This window comes from Puma concolor, chromosome D1, assembly GCF_028749965.1.
Source record: "Puma concolor isolate L17-30 chromosome D1, mPumCon1.1.hap2, whole genome shotgun sequence".
In the NCBI taxonomy this organism is placed as follows: domain Eukaryota; kingdom Metazoa; phylum Chordata; class Mammalia; order Carnivora; family Felidae; genus Puma; species Puma concolor.
In genome coordinates, this window is record NC_141676.1 from 62,578,726 (window position 1) to 62,597,121 (window position 18,396).

Below are 18,396 nucleotides of genomic sequence, written 5' to 3' on the forward strand. Positions count from 1 at the left end.
TGTGTGTGTGTGTGAACTTTGCTTGGTGTGTTCTGAACTTTTTGGGTCTGTGGTTTGGTGTCCATAATTACATTACTTCTCCAAATATTTCTTCTGCCTTGCTCTTTTGCTCTTCTCCTAGAATTCTAATTATGGGTGGTCCCTGACTTACGATGTTTTGTTATGAATTTTTGACTTAATTAAAAAAAATGTTTTATTAACAAAAAAAATTTTTTTTGAAGGAGAGAAACAGAGTGCGAGCTGGGGAAGGGCAGAGAGAGTGGGAGACTCAGAATCCGAAGCAGGCTCCAGCTCTGAGCTGTCAGGACAGAGCCCAACTGAGGGCTTGAACTCACAAGCTGTGAGATCATGACTTGAGCTGAAGTCGGACTCTTAACGGACTGAGACACTTAGGTGACCTGATTTTTTGACTTTATGATGGTTCAAAAGTGATATGAACTCCGGAGAAACTGTACCTCGAATTATGAATTTTGATCTTCTCCCAGTCTAGTGATGTGACACCCTCTCGTGATGCTGGGCAGCAGGGAGACACAGCTCCCAGTCAGTCACCTGAATCACGAGGGTAAACATCCCATAATTGACAACCATTCTGCACCCATACAGCCATTTCTGTTTTTCACTTTCAGTACAGTATGTAATAAATTACATGAGATACTCAACACTTCACTATAAAATAGGCTTTGTATTAGATGCTTTTGCCCAACTGGAGACTATTGGAAATGTTCTGAGCACATCTAAGGTAGGCTAGGCTAAGCTATAATGTTTGGTAGGTTAGGTGTATTAAATTCATTGACTTAGAATATTTTCAACTTATGGTAAAGTCTGTCAGGATGTGATCCCACTGTAAGTCGAGGAAGATCCCTATATGTGTATTAGACAAGTTGATATTGCCTAGCTTTTGGATGTCTGGGTTCTGTATCTTTTTTTTTTTTCCACTATTTTTTTTCTCTTTATATTTCAGTTTGGGTAGTTTCTATTGACCCATCTTCTTCCTTCAGCTGTCTCCATCTACTGATAAGCCCATTAAAGGCATTCTTCATCTCTGGAACTTGTTTTCATTTCTAGATGTTCATTTGATTTTTTTCTTACGGTTTCCACTTCTCTGCTGAAAATATCCATCTGATCTTTCATAGTGTTCACCTTTTCCATGAGATCTTTTAACGTTATGGTTATTTTAAATTCCCTGAAAGACAGCTTCAATATCTGTGTCATATCTAAGTGTGGTTCTGATGATTCCTTTGTCTCTTGGGAGTGTGTTGTGTTTTCTAGCCTTTTTGTATGTTCAGTTGAAAGTGTGACATCTTGTGTAGTACACTAGAAAATGAGGTAACAGGTTTTATGCCTGGAAATGAGTAGGAGCTTCCTTCTGCTAGGACTTTAGTGAAGGGGTTTGAGTTAATTCAGTTAGGATTTGGGCTGGCTTTGAAGTTTGATGTTTCTCTGGTTGACCTTAGTAGGCTTTAAGTTCCTCTAGTGATGCCTTGTGTTTAGGGAGCTAAACTAGTTTGTCAGACGACTTTTTTTTCTCAGTGTCAACTCCATCTTAAGCGTTAAAACCCCTTTCTGTGCTGTGCCTCAGGAAGGGTCTCTTTCCAGCCCTTATCCCTCTCTTACCTCATTCATGGTACTATTCTGCTTTCCATTGTTGTGTTTAGCTTTTTAGCTAAACTATGGGGGTGGGTGGTGAGCATGAGAGTTCTCTCTCGTTCTGAGTAAGCCTCGGTCTTATGTAACCATGTGTCCCGAGTCTCAAAAATGTAGCCTCTTCAGTGAGTGCTACTGCCCCCCCATCAGGCTGTAATTCTGGACCCATTGCCTATCCCCCTCCCCTCCTAACAGAAGTTAAAAATTTTTTTCTTCCCTTATTCAGCGGCAGTGGGTCTCCACCAGTGCCTAGGGAGGACAGTGGTGGCTGCCTTTCTCTCCACAGATGAAGGCTTTTATTCCATATGGGAAATAAAGTGGGTTGGGATGGGAACAGAAGGCAGGACCTCCCAAGTTTACCACAGTAGACACTTACATCTTTCTCTACTCTTTTCTTAGAGTTACCTGGTCAGGCTGTGGAGAGAAATCATGGAGAGGATGTGGACTCTCTCACCCATTGTCTGCAGCCTCTAAGGGCTTCAAGCTCTCTTGTCAGTTTACACTTAGCCTTCATAAATCTGCCAAACCACCCTAGCTGATCTCTTGTGACCAGTTGTGTTAACCCCAGGTAAGCTAGTGCTCACGTCTTGGCTGTCTCTTCAGGAGTCTCTCTCCCTGGATTTGGTTAGGTGGTTGCCCTGTGACCTTAGAGAAGTTTAAGAAAAACTCATGAATTTGCCATTTGCCTGGCTTATTCCTACTGTTAAGTTTGGGAATGATGTACTTTCTAGCTCTTACATCCTCCAGTGAAACCCTTAAGCCCAGTGTCATTACTTGAACCACTTGAATTCTATGTCCTGCTGGGCACACAGATAATGCTGGAGCTGGGATTTGATACTCTTATCGCTACAGCCTATTTTTCCTCCCTTCTTTATTTCCCTTTCCTGTATTTACATTTCATTCATAAAATATTTACTGAGCACCTACTAGGTGGCAAGCCCTAAGCCTGATACAGAGACAAATTAGTATTTAGTGTGAGCATAACTATGACAGAAGCTGTCACAGGGCACCATGGGATACCAGAGCCACTTACCCCTGTTAAACTTAGGAAAGCTGGCTGCTCATACCCACCCAGCAAGCGAATTTTGGAACCTGCCTCGTGCTCATGAGGCCATTCTCTTAGCCACTGAATGCCATCTGGCCAGGAGCCCAAGTCTGAAATTAATGATACCACACATTGGAGATGAGGATTGCATTACAGAGTTCTTTGAGGTTTTCTGCCAGCAGACCTGTAGGCTGACGAGAGGAAAGTAACCTTCATTCCCCAGAACTGTGAACTCCTAAGTCGACTTGCTCTGAAGTGTGTTGTGTTTATGATAGATGCATTATTTAATCTGTTGAAAGGATCAATAAAGCCAACTTAAAACTTGTTTCAGTAATAGCCTGTGCTACAGGCAAGCCTGGGCTGATTTTTAAAAAAAAATATTAGAGCATTTGGGTTGGAATCCACTAAACTGCCTCACGGAGCTAAAAGCAGAAAATTCACTAGAGCAATGGTGCATTGGCAAAATCTGTCAAAATGTGTGTTAAGAAACACCATAATAATGATAATATTGCATCTTTACTTCTTGAGAGCTTCACGGTTTACAAGCATTTTTTACCTTTAGTGTTTGTTTAGTTTTTTTGATCCCCATAATGACCCTGAAATGGGGTAAGGGAGGCATGATTTCTGTCTGGTTGAAACCTAGGTCTGGAAACCAGTCAGCCAGCCCCTGAGTCACAGGGCTAATATTCAGTGAAAACAGATATCTGGGACCTTTGCTTTGCTCACAGTCTGAGCTGAACCATTTTTTCATGACCCACTCTGCATGCCTTTTTTCAGCCCATTTTGGATATTCTTATGGACCTGACCCCTTCCTAGTTCTGCCCTGATCTCTCAGACTCCACCCTTGATTCTGCTCCCCTGCTATGAACTTTAATTCCCACCTACTTTCGTCACAACTTTTGTTTGCTCCCTTGACTAGTTTACTTGCAGCTGTTCCCCGGTAATACCTTTCATGCCTGAATAATATTTCTGCAATTACTGGTACATCCACTTGTATTGCTTGAAGTGACGTCATCGATGATGATGATGATGGTGGTGGTGGTGGTGGTGGTGACAGCAGCAGCAGTTCTCAGTTGATTCCTTACGGTGAGTAAGACACTGAGTTTTCCATATTTTATCTCATTGAAATTTTGAACCTCAGACTATCCCATGAAATAGTACTATTTTTATCCCTACCATACAGATAAGTCACAAAGAACTTAGGTGAACCTAGTCGGGGTGGATGAAAGGACATGGATTTGTGTTCTGGCTCTGCAATGTACTCCCTGTGTAATTTTAGACTGCTCCCTAATCTCTCTGTGTTCCTAATCCCTCAGTTTGTTCATTGGTAACAAAATGGCGGATGATTAATTTCTCTGGTCTGAGGTTGCTGGGAATATGAAGTTGAAAAGATCCTGGCACACAGTGGGGATGTCAAGATAAGTTTCTCTCTTAATTTTAGGGCTTTTATCTTCAATTCACAGGGGATTCTTGGGAATTCCAAATGCCACTTTACAAAAAGTGATTATCCTACCTTTTTCTTCTTCATAAAACAACTGTGGCTATATATTCCATCAAGGGAGACAGGGAGCAGGGAATGGGATCCTTTCTGGTGGAGGTGTAGGAAAAGGTTTTAGATTTCAGGGTTGGTGGAGATTAATGGTTGCAGTGATGTGTAAACATTCAGTTTGGGATCTGAAAGAGTGACCTTGGGAACTGAGTGCTCCCCTTTGCTCTGACAAAGAAACCCCTGTGTTGGCTAAATAATGTAGAAGAGATTTCCATTGGGCAATGGAGGGAAATTGAATTATTTAGTGTATTTCCCTTTCAATGAGTTAATCAAGATAATTGCTGTTTTCCTGGATCTTTGTCTTTCTTTGTAATTAACAAGGCCCGGGTTTGGAGACAGGAATTTAGCCAGTGAACTTTGTACAAATTGCTGTGACATTTTTTTGGGTGCAAATTGTACTGAAAAATCTATTACAAATCCTTTTCCTCTGGATTCCAGGACTGTGAGAAACTGATGCTTGAACAAGCTTGAGAAAAATTTACAGTTCAAGGATTTAAGTTCATGTGGGATTAACAAACTCAGCAGGGGACAGCAGGGCAGGGCTTAAAGCACAGGAGCTCTGGCATCAGACAGACCCCAGTTCTGCCACATTCTCACTGTCTAACAGAGAGCCTCTCTGAGCTTTAGTTTCTATTTCTATAAAACGGATACTATTGTTCATTTTCCAGAGCTGTTGTGAGGATTAAATGCAATAATGTGGTTCCTAGCCCATATCTGGTGCTACTTAGATTTTTTAAAGCTTCCGGCCACCAACCCCTGCCCGCCTCCGGCCCCAAGATCTCAGCCTTGTAGCAAAACGAGAAGGTACAAAATCCATTCATTAAAATAGCTCAAAGAGGAAGACCTCAGATACACATGTATTTGATTTGACTAGGATTGGAATAAGCCGAACTTCTGGTTTTCTGGCTACACCACTTAAGAAGTGCTACCCTGGAGGAGGGGAAGGGAAGTGAGCCCCTGGGGGTGGATGGCATGACCATAACATATAGTGATGCAATAGCGCCACTCTGAGGGGGGAAGCAGTAAAATTATACTAAGAGACACAGGAGCAGATCAAAGAACAGTTTACAGTCACTTTGGGCAGGGGCAAAGGGTTCTGGCCTCACTTTCTACATAATATGCAATTGTGGCTGTTCCTTATTAAGGATCTCGACTCATAAAGAGAAAGGTTTCATTATGTTCGTATAACGGGTTTGAGGAGGGAGGCATGGAAAGCATTTGTTAAATTCCACCCCAAATGGTTAAAATGAAAACAAATATTTTTTTGAAACTTGACGATGTGAGCTTTGATTACGTGGAAAATTCATCTACATGGAACCGTTCTTTCTCCCACTGCCATTATTTCTGGACAGGAATCATATGAAGACGCTAGCGCTCTGTGGTTTTTATCTACATTACTTCCCTGTGCTATGCTGGGCAGGTATTTCCATTGTACAGATGTGGCAACTGAGGCTTAGAGGGATGCAAGCCCAACTCTTCTAATGTCAAAGTTCATGCCTTTTCCACTACATCGTGTTGCTTTCTAGGAGCAATCGTCTGGAATATGAACACGCAGAACATATTGTAGGCAATAATGGTTTGCATCCCAAATTCTGAGCGAAAACAAAATATATCCAAAAACTTTCATTCCATCGACTCACCTCTAATCGTACAATACATCTCATGAAACAAGATCATCAAGTGGCCTTGTTGTGATACTTACTCGTAAAATGTTGTCCATCCATTTTCATTGCTTTTGGTTGCCAGAAGGCCAGAGTTGCCATGGTATGTCATCATGGCCAACTCATGTCCTTGCGTGGTCACACTCTTGAGTGCACTGTTGGTGCCCATGGTCACCCAGTACACCTGGCCATCTGGGACCACCAGCCAGAGGGGCATCCCGGTGGAGTCCCGGCGGACGTTCACCATATTGCCGTTGTTGTCTGTGATGAGTGTGACATCGCCATCCCCAGTGTAGGTGAAGTTGTACAGGTAATCTCCTGTGGGCAGACTCTGCGTGTACAGATGCTTTCCACTGGTATCAAACAGGTAGAGCTCCTGGTCGATTGGTGAGGACAGCTCATACATGTTCTGGGTGTTGAGGAAAGGCTTGTTCTTCCTGATAAACCGAATTCGGATATTCCCCAGGTCAGCCACATAAAGTTCCCCGTCGGCACACACAGCCAAGGAAGATGGGGTATTCAGCTTTGCATCCTTGGCGTAGCCATCATCTCCAGAGAAACAGTCACAGTTGGCATCATTTTTACAATCACAGCCACTGGGGGCTCCAGCAACCAGCGAGATCTCTCCGCTAGTGGTGACCTGCCTGATGCGGTTGGTCTTCTTCTCATCAGTCTCAGCAATGTACAGGACCCCATTGTGTGAGACGGCCAAGGCCGTGGCAGACTCCAGGGTTGCGTGGATGGCCACCTTGCTCAGCAGGAAGTGGTCGATGCCGGGGACCTGGCAGTGCATGGGTCTCCCAGCGACAATGCGCACCTGGTGGTTTTCAGAGATTTGCAGGACCACATTGTTGTCAAGGACGTAGAGAGAGTTGTCCATCGGGTTGATAGCTAAGTCTGTGGGCCACTCCAGGCGAACCTGACAATGGAGACACCGATACTCAGATGCCCGGCAAGGTGTTCACCACTTATCGTCCCACAGCCCATATAGCTTGTAATAATGTCCCAAGTGCCTTCACACGCAGTCCTGCCTGATCTCACAGTGGCTTGTCATCAACAATGGAGGTCAACCCCCCTGATCTGAGTGAAACCATGCAAAAGCTGCCCCCAAGACACCTGATGGTCTCCATTAGACTCCCAAAATATGAAGAAGGGAATAAAAAGGAAAAAAAAAAAAAGAAACATAAAAAGTAAACAAGAGATAGACTTGGAAGCCAGACAGGTCTAGGTTCAGATCCTAGCCCCACCATTATGACCTTTGGCAAATTACTTTGCCTCTCTGAGCCTCAATATTCATTATCCGTAAAACAGGACTGACGATACCACAGAGTGCTTAACCTATCGTAAGTGCTCAAATAATGACAGCTAATGTTATGGAGGTGGGAGAAGAAGGCAGATAGAGTCTGGAGGCTGAAGCAGGAATTGTTCAGATGTCTCAGACTCTACGTGAACTGCTGATATGATACCTGTACGAAAGACGATATTTCAACCTACTGAATTCATGGATTAACACGAATATCCAAATTCAGTTTATCAGGAAGAACAAGCCTTTCCTCAATATCCAGAACTGACATCGCCTGGGAGCTGGTCAGAAATACAGAATGGCAGGTCTCACCAAACCTACTGAATCAGAATCTGCATTTAAATAAAATCCCCGGATAACTCATGTGCACACTGAAGTTTGTGAATCCCAGCTCTAGAAAATGGTTTCTATACAAATCAAAACCACCATGAGATACCACCTCACACCTGTCAGAATGGTTCAAATTAACAATTCGGGCAACAACAGATATTGGCGAGGATGTGGAGAAAAAGGATCTCTTTAGCACTGTTGGTGGGAATGCAAACTGGTGCAGACACTCTGGAAAACAGTATAGAGGCTCCTCAAAAAATTAAAAACAGAACTACCCTACCCAGCAATTGCACTAACAGGTATTTACCCAAAGGATACAAAAATGCCGATTCGAAGGGGCACATGCACTCCAGTGTTTATAGGAGCACTATCGACAATAGCCAAAGTATAGAAAGAGCCCAGATGTGCATTGACTGACAAATGGATAAAGAAGATGTGGTATATATATTCAATGGACTATTACTTGGCGACCAAAAAGAATGAAATCTTGCCATTTGCAACAACGTGGATGGAACTAGAGGGTATTATGCTAAGTGAAATAAGTGAGTCAAAGAAAGACAAATAGCGTATGACTTCACTCGCATGTGGATTTAAGAAACAAAACAGATGAACATAGGGGAAGGGAAACAAAAAAAAGGTAAAAACAGAGAGGGAGACAAACTGTAAGAGCCTTTTATGTGCTCTTATAGAAAACAAACTGAGGGTTGCTGGTAGGGTGTTGGGCATTAAGGAGGGCACTTGTTGGGATGAGCACTGGGTGTTACATGTTAAGTGATAAATCACTAAATTCTATTCCTGAAACATTATTATTCTACATTAACTAATGTGGATTTAAATCTTAAAAAAGCAAAGAAACAAATAAAGTTAAAAAAAAAAAGAAAATGGTTTCTAGCACCCCAGAGAACAGGTCCTCCCAGAAGACATTAATGAAGGTGGCGATGGGAATGAGGGGTTCAGAGGTCCTGGGGCCCAGCCCGAGCCTCCTCTGAGCCGGGCTGGGAAGCTGGCAGGGATGATGGTGAGCTTGCAGGTAGGCATGCATGGGATGCAGTTGGCAGGGTCTGAGGTGAAGAATGCTGTGCTGGTGGAGGAGGAGGAGGTTGGATCGTGGGATACAGCACACCGGGAGGTAGGTGCTGGCACCACGGGAAGCCACTGGCCAGCTGTGTCCCCAAGAGGTCATCCAGACACACTGCACATGGGCTGGAAGCGTCTCCTCCATCCCAGTTGTCCTAGGAACACTCCTAGGAACTCACCACCTTTGGTTCCTGAGCCCCCTACAAACCCTCGACGCTCCGTCCAACGTGGGGCTTACTTAAATGCGCATGTTACTTTAGGTAAGAAATTTCTCTCCCAGGAATTTGCTCTTGCACCTTGTGAACAATGGTGCACACCACGGCAATGTTTAATGATGGTGAAAAACTGCAACCGACTCAAGTGCCCAACAAGAGGGAATTCACTAAATCAACGATGGTATTTAGTTCGCCCATGAGTTAGAATACTCTACGTAGCTCTTAAAAGTGATGTTATAGATGCATATTTAATGACATTGGAAAATGTTTGCTATGAATTAATTGAAAAGAGTAGGCTACAGAATTGTAAGCACAGTGTGATCCCAATTGGGGGAAAATGTAACAATAAATTAGATTATAGATAGAGGGGAGAAGAAAAACCAAAATGTTAACGGTACTTGGATTAGGGGTAATTTTAACTTTCTTCTTTGTAATTTTTAACTTTTTACATTTTCTACAATGTCCATGTGGTAGTTTACTAACGCAGAAAGAAACCCCAGTAAATTATATACCTATGAGATGTGGCCACCTCCGTCTGACCCTTCTGCTCAGGACCACCCTCAGGCCCTGCTTCCTCACTCCCAGCCTGGGCCCCTCTGCCCGCACAGAGCCAGGGAGCCTGAGGCAGGCCAGAGCCACTGGCCAGAGCCGCTGCCTTCACACTTCCCAGTACTCTCTGGAGCATAGCGTCACGGCAGCCCTTGGCTGCATCAGAACAGTTTACTGTAACGTGACAGGGGAGTTTTCAATTTCCTAAAACCCATTTCTTGTCAACACTGGCTGCTAAATATTTTATGCCTTCTGGTCCTCTGGCACCTTGGGGACCTGCTTGCTCAGACCTTTCTGCCAGTCATTATGATGAAAAGATGGCTCCCTGATGGGTGGGTGAGGAGGGGGAAGGGGGAGAGGAAAGAGGGGAAGGAAGGAAGGAAGAGCAAGTGCTTTTCTGCTCTCTCCTTCCTGCCCTGTGCACAGAGCACCTGGAAAAGAAGGAACAGGGCTCTGAGAGTCAGTCCTGGCTCTGTCGCAGAGCCTGTGTGTTAGTTCTGGAGCAGACCAAATACACAAGCTTCTCTGATTTCCCTCCTGTTAGTGACAGAGGTGCTCAGGCTTAATGTCCCATTGCTAAAATGGAGAACAAGACTTTAGAATTGCTGTGGTCCCTCCAGCTCCCACATTCTGTGGTCCTGAGAAGGGATAGAGCCCCCTCTCCTCTGTCCCCCAGAACACTCTGTGCCTTTATCAAAGCACTCTGAGATGACTGCCTTATTGCAGACTTATCTGTTCTCAAAAACAGGATTGCCAGATGAATGAATGACTACATGACTGGTCAACGGCACGGAGAGAGCGAGGGATTTGGGGCCAGCACACCTCACCTCTTATCTCAGTTCTATAATTACTACAGGTGTGCGTTACTTAAACACTTTGAACTTCTTTCCTCATATGTAAATGGAGGTAATAAATATTACATAGAGTAATTGTGAGTATCAAGACAATATACAAGGAATTGCTTTGTCAATTATAAAGGGAATGAATATTTACAGCCTATTACTAGCTGCCAGGCACTGTGCTAGGCAATTTATGTACACGGTTTCATTAAAAAATTCATTTCCACATCCCTGATGGAAACAAGCACAGGGCTCTGCATTTATAACTGCAATTCCCCGCCCCCTGCCTCCCCCTCCACCGCCCTGAGCCTCAGTTCTCTTATCTGTAAAATGGGGTAGATAATATCACCTCTAGGGAATATTGTGACAGCTAGGTAAGAAAAAGGAAGTCCTACTCATCTCTGTATTCTCCTTTCTAACAGTGCCTGGCACATAAGAAGTTCTTCAGAAGTCATTTTGGACCCTGCATATGGTCACACCCTGTAGCCTGCTGAGCTAGGAACTAATCCCCTCTTTTGATTGGCGGCAACATCTTCTGTTTCTTCTCTTCTCCATTCCTCCCTCTAGTTTCTCCTTGGGCCTGGGCTTATTTCCACCCAGGGGAGCTGGCCAAGTTCCTTGGTTCCCTGCTTTGCACTCTTGCCTCTGAGCTGTGTTCTTAGCTCTCTGGCTTACTCCCTGCTCCCCACGGGGCAGTAAAACAGCTCTGAGTGTTTGTACAGAGGAAGCTCTCAGAATGAAAGCCAGCACCCCCGTCCATATGTGTATATAAAAATATAAGCCGTGGCTGGAGAGTTTGGTAAAAAAAAAAAAAAATTCCATGCTTAGATTCAGATGAGGGTAGCGAGGACCAGGGGCAAAGGGATTTCAGCCCAGGATTTCTGAAGCTAAGTGTGGGTTTTTTCCCCGTTCCACTACACGCCGGTTGTCCTCTGAGCTTTTGATTTGGCTGCTTGGTAGCACCTCTCACTAAAGTAAAACAACTTTCCAACGTGTGGATTGAAAATTTTCAGTGCCCTGTGCTGGCTGGTACGGGGCCCGTTTTGAGAATTGAAAATACTCGCGTGCACATCCTCAGGCCGTAGCAGCTTCCTGACGGGTAATTCAAGCTTGCTCACAGACTGGAGAGGGAAATTCTCGAGCCAGCAAGGGGAAGCCTGCCAAATTGGAAAGACGAGTGGCAGAGAACAGATTCCATTCTGGAGCGGAACAATCACATTAGCCAGTGCAGAGGAAAACCACGCCAGCAACCGAAAGGGATGTGACGCGGGTGTTGGGACCGCCAGCACCAGCCTTGGGGCTCTGGGGACAGCGCTCCACAACACATGTCACTAACAGGGGGGCCTCCTGGCCTCTGTTGCACCCTGAGTACAGGGAGCAGGTGAACAGTCAGTGGAAAAGGGCCTGTGTGCAGCCTGCCCTACAAGGGGGTTTAAAAAGCTAAGTGTGGTTATTGCTGTCCCCACTCTACAATTTAATGTAACTCGTGCCTTCCTTTTTCCTGGGTTTTGCTAATGCTGGCAGCTCTGGCCAGGCCCTGCCGAAAGATCTAGCAATAAAGGACACTTTCCTTGCCAAGACGTTGCAGGACAAACTAAGGACATGCTGAACTGCCAGTCACTGGGTCTGCACTGGATTACTGGTGTTCACTGCTAAGGTCCAAACTGTTTGGACCCATGCACGGCATGGGAAGGTCGTTCCCTAACTGGCCCCAAATAACACTCCAGTTTCAACTCCTGCTTCTTCATTCCAAGAACCTTATGCTCAAGCATTCAATCTTCCAATGGTCCTTGAATATACCGGGCCCATGAACATCTTTGTACCTTTGCACATGCCGTTCCCTTTGGTGAAATGTCTCCATTCTTCCTGGCCACCCAGAAACCCCTATTAAACCTTCAAAACCTGGCACAAATTGCACTTCCTTTGTGGACGTGGGCACCAGAACTTCTGTTGATTGACTACCTTTCAAGTGCCAAGAGGTGCCAGGAGCCTAGTATGCACTGTTCGTATTTTCTCGAAGCAATCCTGCCAGGCTGAAGTCAGCTATTTCCATTTTTAAAATATATAAAAAAAAAAAGAGGTTCAAAGGACTTCAGGAATTTGTCCAAAGTCACTCAGTTAGTGAGCGGCAAAGCTTGGAGTCAATCAGCCAATCAATTAATTAATCACCAAATACTGGTTGTACTCCTACTGTATACAAGGTACTCTGGTTAGAGCAGGGGAAAAGATGAACAGAATTCCTGTCCTCATGTCATTTACAGTAGAGAAAGAGAAAAGACAATGTACAAGTACCTATGTTTCCAAAGAGGGGACTCACAGGCAGCTATGGATTTAAATTCACAGCATTTGACTCTCTGCTGCCTTTGAAGCTTCCTTGGGCAGATTTCTTCACTGTCCACGGGGATCCCTCTGACGACCACCTGTCATCCCTCTGGTGAACTCCCAGAGCACCAAGCTTCGCCCTACTCATCTTTGCGTCCTTAGTGCTTCCCCAGGCTCAGCCCCAAGAATGTGCTCTTCAAAGGCTAGTGCAGCATAAAGATGGGGGGCCAGTGGGAGAGCTGGGTACTGGTGAGAGGATGAGCGTGCAGCCCCAGGGCTCTAGCAGGCAGAGTTCTCCCCTTACCTGAGAAATATCCATGACGGAGTCACAGCTGAGGGGCCGGGCTGAGGTAAGATCATTGGAGCCCAGCAGGGTGGAGATGACCCCATTCTGATCAATGCGTCTGATCATGGTGCCATCCACAAAGTAAATCAGCCCAGACTTGTCCACCGTGATGCCTGGGAAAGAGAAGCCAAAACCAGCGTTAGAGGTGGTAACAACCTACGTGCAGATGGAGCCTTGTGGGCTGATTAAGAACCTCCCCTCTGTGATTTGATTGCATCCTCCCCACAGGATTCATTCCCCATCTAAAGGCCGGAAGACAGATGCCCAGAGGCTTAGGGTGACTTATTCAAAGCAGGGATTAGAACCCGAGTCTCCAGGGCTCTGGTCCCTCCACCTTACTGCTGAGATTTTTACCTATCAGCTTAGGTAGTCACCAAAACTGGACTCCTACTTCTGGGGGTTTGTCAAGCACTGGACGTAGCAGTAAGGAGAACCCTTTTCAGTGTCAAAGCTGTGAGTTAAGTTAACCTAACTTCTGAAGCCTTGTAATTCTCGCAATTAAATCCATCCCCATTTTGGTAACAATTTTTCTTTTCTTCCAAGAGAATCATCCTCCATGTTTTTCGATGTTTATGGTCATTGGTAATTATAGATGTATACAGCCTAAACATGAATCCTTTGGGTTTGTGTAGAGAATATGGGTGAAATAAATGTTTAGAAAAGGCACGTGGAAGAGAGCAGTCTGAATTCACCATTCACTTTCTCCATGACCAGCTGTGTGTGGCCTTGGGCAAGTCACTGGGTATCTCTGCGTTTGGATTCTCAGCTCTTAAATAAAGGGATTGTTCTAAATTTGTACTTCTCACTCCCGGCTGTGTTTGTGAATCATCTGGAAGCCTTCTATCATGTATCCCACAGGTAGTTGGTTCAGAACATCTCAAGTGGAGCCTGAATATTTATCTGTATTTTTGACAAGCACCTTGGGTGATCATGATATAAAACAAAGTTTCAGAACCATGCTAGTAAATCAGTACTTCTTAACCAGTGATGTGTATCAGAATCATTCTGAAGTGTTTATTCTCCACCCCCCCCCCCCCAACACATCCCTGCTTGGCCTCACTCCTGGAAATACTCATTCTGGGCGTGGCCGAGACTGATACATTTTATTGTGGGTGAGATTGATTTCCACCCTGGGTGCAACATCCCAAGTTTAGAAATAGCCCTACCAAACTGAGAACTGCTCAGGGGTGCTAGGGGGCGACACATGACCCCCAGGAGCACATGGTCCAGATGGGGAGGTTGGGGATGAGCCAGCACCAGGTGGAGTGCACCAGGGAGAGACATGATGAAGGAAAGGCAATTCTGGTCAGTTTTGCTCTGCTCAGTCTTCTCTGGGCAATGAAATGAAAGAAGGAGTTGGAGAAAGGTTCACAGAGGTAGAGACGCTTGCCAGAGAAAGCTTTCCAGTTGTATAACCTTGGCCATGGTATTTCACTAAGTCCAGCTTCCTCATCCACAGAATGGGGATAATAACATCTGATGTGTAACAGTTAGCCCTCAATAATTATTAGCAACTATAATTATGAGAATTCAACCAGCACTTTGTGAAGACCCTTTGCTCGGGGTCTGCGTGTCTGTGACTGGGGCGATTTCAGACACCCAAAGGGCTCTGAGTGATGAAGACCCCTGGAGTGGTGTTCTTTCCACCCCCTCCTTAAGGCTGCTCAGGGCTGGGGAGCGATTTCACACAGAGGACAAGGCAGGCTTCAGGCAGGGAAGCAAGCCTTTCCTCCTCCCTGCCTAGAATGTAAATTAATTACATTCTTTAAGTAGCAGGACAGGAGTTTTCTTGTCTGCCTGGCTATGCTCTGTCTTTCTCTTCCATCTGCTAGGACTGATGAGTGCTCCGCGAACAATCAGGATTCTTGTTTACAAAGTTGGCTGCACAGGCTAATAGAAGCGACCTGCCCCCTGATTAATTACTTCAGTTTTTCTCCTTTTGTTGTGCTAAATAGATGGACATCTTTTCTCCTCCCTGCTGCGAAGTGTCTGCATATTGTGGCACCCTTGTCATTTCTATCTGGGTTAATTACAGGCTTTTGGGCAATTTCACTGCTACTACATCTGTGTGCATGCATGCGTGTGTCTGTGTGTGCGGGGGTGGGAGGAGGGCGGGTGGAGAACACATGTGTGTGAAGCAACTGAGAAAACCTGGAGAGACACTTTCAAAAAAAGCTTTTAATCTGAAGAGAAAAGAATGTTGCAACTGCACGTGGTGCCGGGGCGGAGGGGGGGGGGGGGTCATTTAGCCCAATCCGCTCATTTACCAATGGGAAAAGTGAGGCCCAAAGGAGGAGGTCAGAGGGCAGGGAACAGTAGGACCGAATCATAACACAGGATCCCTAAGTGTAAGCCTGTTCTTTCTGCTGCAGGCTACTTGCTCAGTGTTAGGAAATCATAATTAGGAGGACATCATAGTTAGGACCATGGATGTCACAGTACTTACCCCACAGTTACTACCTGACCAATCAGGTATCTAATAGAGGTTATATAATATAATATATGATGTGGTGTGATAACATAAGGTAATGTAATACAACAACTATAATAGGAGTCACTATGAGAATGTTTATCAGGTATCTGGAACCAATGAACCAAGCATTTTCATTCCTGATAATATTTAATCTGTACTGCAACTGTACAGTATATCTCTATTTCATAGGTGAGGAAAATGTGGCTCAGAGAGGTTAAGCAACTCACCTAAACTCACACAGCTATTAGGTGGCAATGTCTGAATTTGAATACAGAACTGCCTGATTTCACTAGACAATAATGCTTTGACTTAAAAGTGTATGTACCAGCTGCATTTTACCAACCACTTTTCACAGATATTAATTCACTCACTAGGGGTACATCTGGGTCTAGGAGAGGCCTGAAACCTGGCACCATTTGCTAATACAATCACATAGGACATTTTTGTGGTATAGCATATGAAATATATTTATTACGACCCTCAGAACAAACCTAGGAGGTGGACACCAAAGGCACTGTTACCCCAATTTTATTGAGGGGGATGCTGAGGCTTAGACACTAGAGGTCACCCAGCTTTATGGCCAGCACATAATGGATGCTTTGCTGATGAATGTCGACAATGATGGCTTCTCCTCCAAAAAGCCTTCCCTGTCTTCTAGGCACAAGGGGCCTCTCTCGGCTTTTATTTAAGTCCCTTGCACAGTTCTGTCTCCTGGCTTGCCAGGGAGCACTTCTTCCTCTCTCCCACATCAGTGATTCACGCTCAAGTCTTATTTATTCTGCTACATTAAAATTATCTATGCAACCACAGCATACCGCACACTCAGTAAATACTTGCTGAACGAGTGAAAAATTGTGATTGTGCGTATTAAGAGGTCTTTTTGAAGGACTCAAAATTGAAACTTACAGCGAACCCGTCTTACAGCATGTGAACATCCACAAAGATGATACACTGCAATGTTCTTATAAAACAGTAACGTGAGAGAGAGCATAAATGTCCAACAGTAGGGGGCTGATAAGTGATGAGACATCCATTCTATGGAATACTATATAGCCATAAAAATGAGTACAAAGAAGATGGGTAACATGGGGAAATGTTCGTGATATACCATCTAGGGGGAAAAAAGTAGGTTACCAAAACAGTTTGTTTAATGTGGCCTCATTTTGTTTTTGGTGAGCACACAAACACATGCATGCAAACACGTGGAAAAAAGACTAGAAGGAAAGGCAGGAAATGTTACCTGGGAGTATCTCTGGGCAGGTGGAATCATGACAATTTTAACTTTTCTCTACAGACATCTTGGTATTTTCCAAAATGTTTTCACAACGATAAACATGTATTTCTTTTGAAAAATGGAGTGGGCATTAAACCTGAATTTTGCTATCAAAGGGTGTGAATTTACAATTTTTTCCAATTCTAAGCCTGACTGTGGTATTAGACTCACAACTCCTGGGAAGTTAACCATTAGGACCTCAATCAACATTACTGCTTGTACTTAAAAAGCAAGGCCTTACTCACCCCTGGGGTTGGTCAGTGTGGCTTCGGTGGCCTTGCCACCATCCCCACAGCGAGTGTCATCAAAAGGGAGGCACTGGTCACCTGTTCCTGCGACCACCTCGGAGTTCTTGACAAGGTCCTTCACCACCACGGTGGACTTGATCTTAAAGACCCTCCGGCTGTTGGTGTCCGAGAGGAAAACAGCCCCGCTCATGGGGTCTGTGGTCAGGTAGTATTTGTGCGCTGGGCTGTGACTGGAAAATAAGGACACACCAGCTGGTGAGTACTTTCTTTCTTCCTATCAGCTAACCAGAGATGTACAACTAGACTTCATGCAAAAAGTCATATGGCGATGGTGTCCCTCTTTTGGGTGATTGTTCCCTAATTTTTCTGACCCCAGTGGTTGGCTTAGCTATCCCTCTTACCTAACTAATAATACAAAAAGCTCTTGCCAATGACTGTGATGTCCAGCCAGAGCTATGTCCATATTAGGTACTTAATACATGTTTTCTTAAAAGGATTATCAATGAGGCTTACCACAGGTGGCTTGTAAATCCAAGCCAGAAACAAGAGAGGGCCTGACTTGAAAAAAAACACCTCAAGAGTTTAAAACACAAGATCTCCTCCTGCAAGTTTTTATAGCAGCCCTACTGCCTCCTCGGGACTGACTGCTAAGTCCCTGGCCAGATCTGACTCCCAGTTGGTGGCAATATAGTCTTCTGTCTATCCTCACATTATACTTATCAGGGGCCCAGCAGTCTTCCTTCTGCAGTCAGATGTAATGAATTGCAGGATTAGTTTATAATTTGCAGCAACACCCAAGGGAAAATAAATAAACCAAGAGAGTAGTTCTGATGATAGTTCCATATCTGCAAATCAGTCATCATGACAAGGCTGTGCCAACAGAGGAAAGCAAAGGCAGACCATGGTTGTCTGGAGGGTTGCAGAGACAAGGTGCTACCCCTCGGCACATGGCAGCAAAGAGGCACAAGCTTAGGAATCAGATCGGTCTGGGTTTCACGTCTGGCTCTGTCATTTCCAGGTTCTGAAACCTGGGCAAGTTACCTGGCCTTCTGGGCCTTAAGTTTTCTTCCTCTGCAAAATGGGGTATTAACAGCCACCCTGTCGGTATACTGAGAAAATTATATAAAATCGTATGTGAAAGATATTTAGCGTAGTGCATGGCACATGACAGATACTCAATAATTGTGACTGTTCTTTTAATTCCTAGTCATTATGTCTGGTTTTGCAGCTGGAGAGGAAGACAGACTAGGTATTCCTTATTAAGCCTGAATTTTCCTATCACATGGTACAGCTTTATAATTTCTTTCAGGTCTAGGCCGAATTTGGAGCTGGAATCTTAACTCCTGGAAACTAATTTTCAGTTCCCGTGCATGGCCTCGTTACTCCAGGTCTAGGCCAAATTGGAGCTGGAATCCTGGAAACGAATTTTCAGTTCCTGTGCATGGCCAGCCTCAAACTGCATCTTAATACTGGTATCCCCTTCCAAGTCTCCAGAATGTCTTCCAATTCAAGGGAATCTCCC

General features: G+C 44.7%; 1 protein-coding gene across 15 annotated transcripts in view; it reads right to left on the reverse strand.

Moving 5' to 3' along the window:
* TENM4 (teneurin transmembrane protein 4) overlaps positions 1-18,396 on the reverse strand; it is a 2,941,751-nt gene that overhangs the window by 32,464 nt on the left and 2,890,891 nt on the right. For all 15 annotated transcript variants that reach the window (XM_086678435.1, XM_086678426.1, XM_086678434.1 and 12 more), the window contains 3 exons: positions 16,872-17,104; positions 12,839-12,993; positions 5,941-6,818 (listed from right to left, as the gene is read on the reverse strand). In XM_086678435.1, the coding sequence (XP_086534561.1) occupies positions 5,941-6,818; positions 12,839-12,993; positions 16,872-17,104 (1,266 nt within the window). The remainder of the gene's footprint in view (positions 1-5,940; positions 6,819-12,838; positions 12,994-16,871; positions 17,105-18,396) is intronic.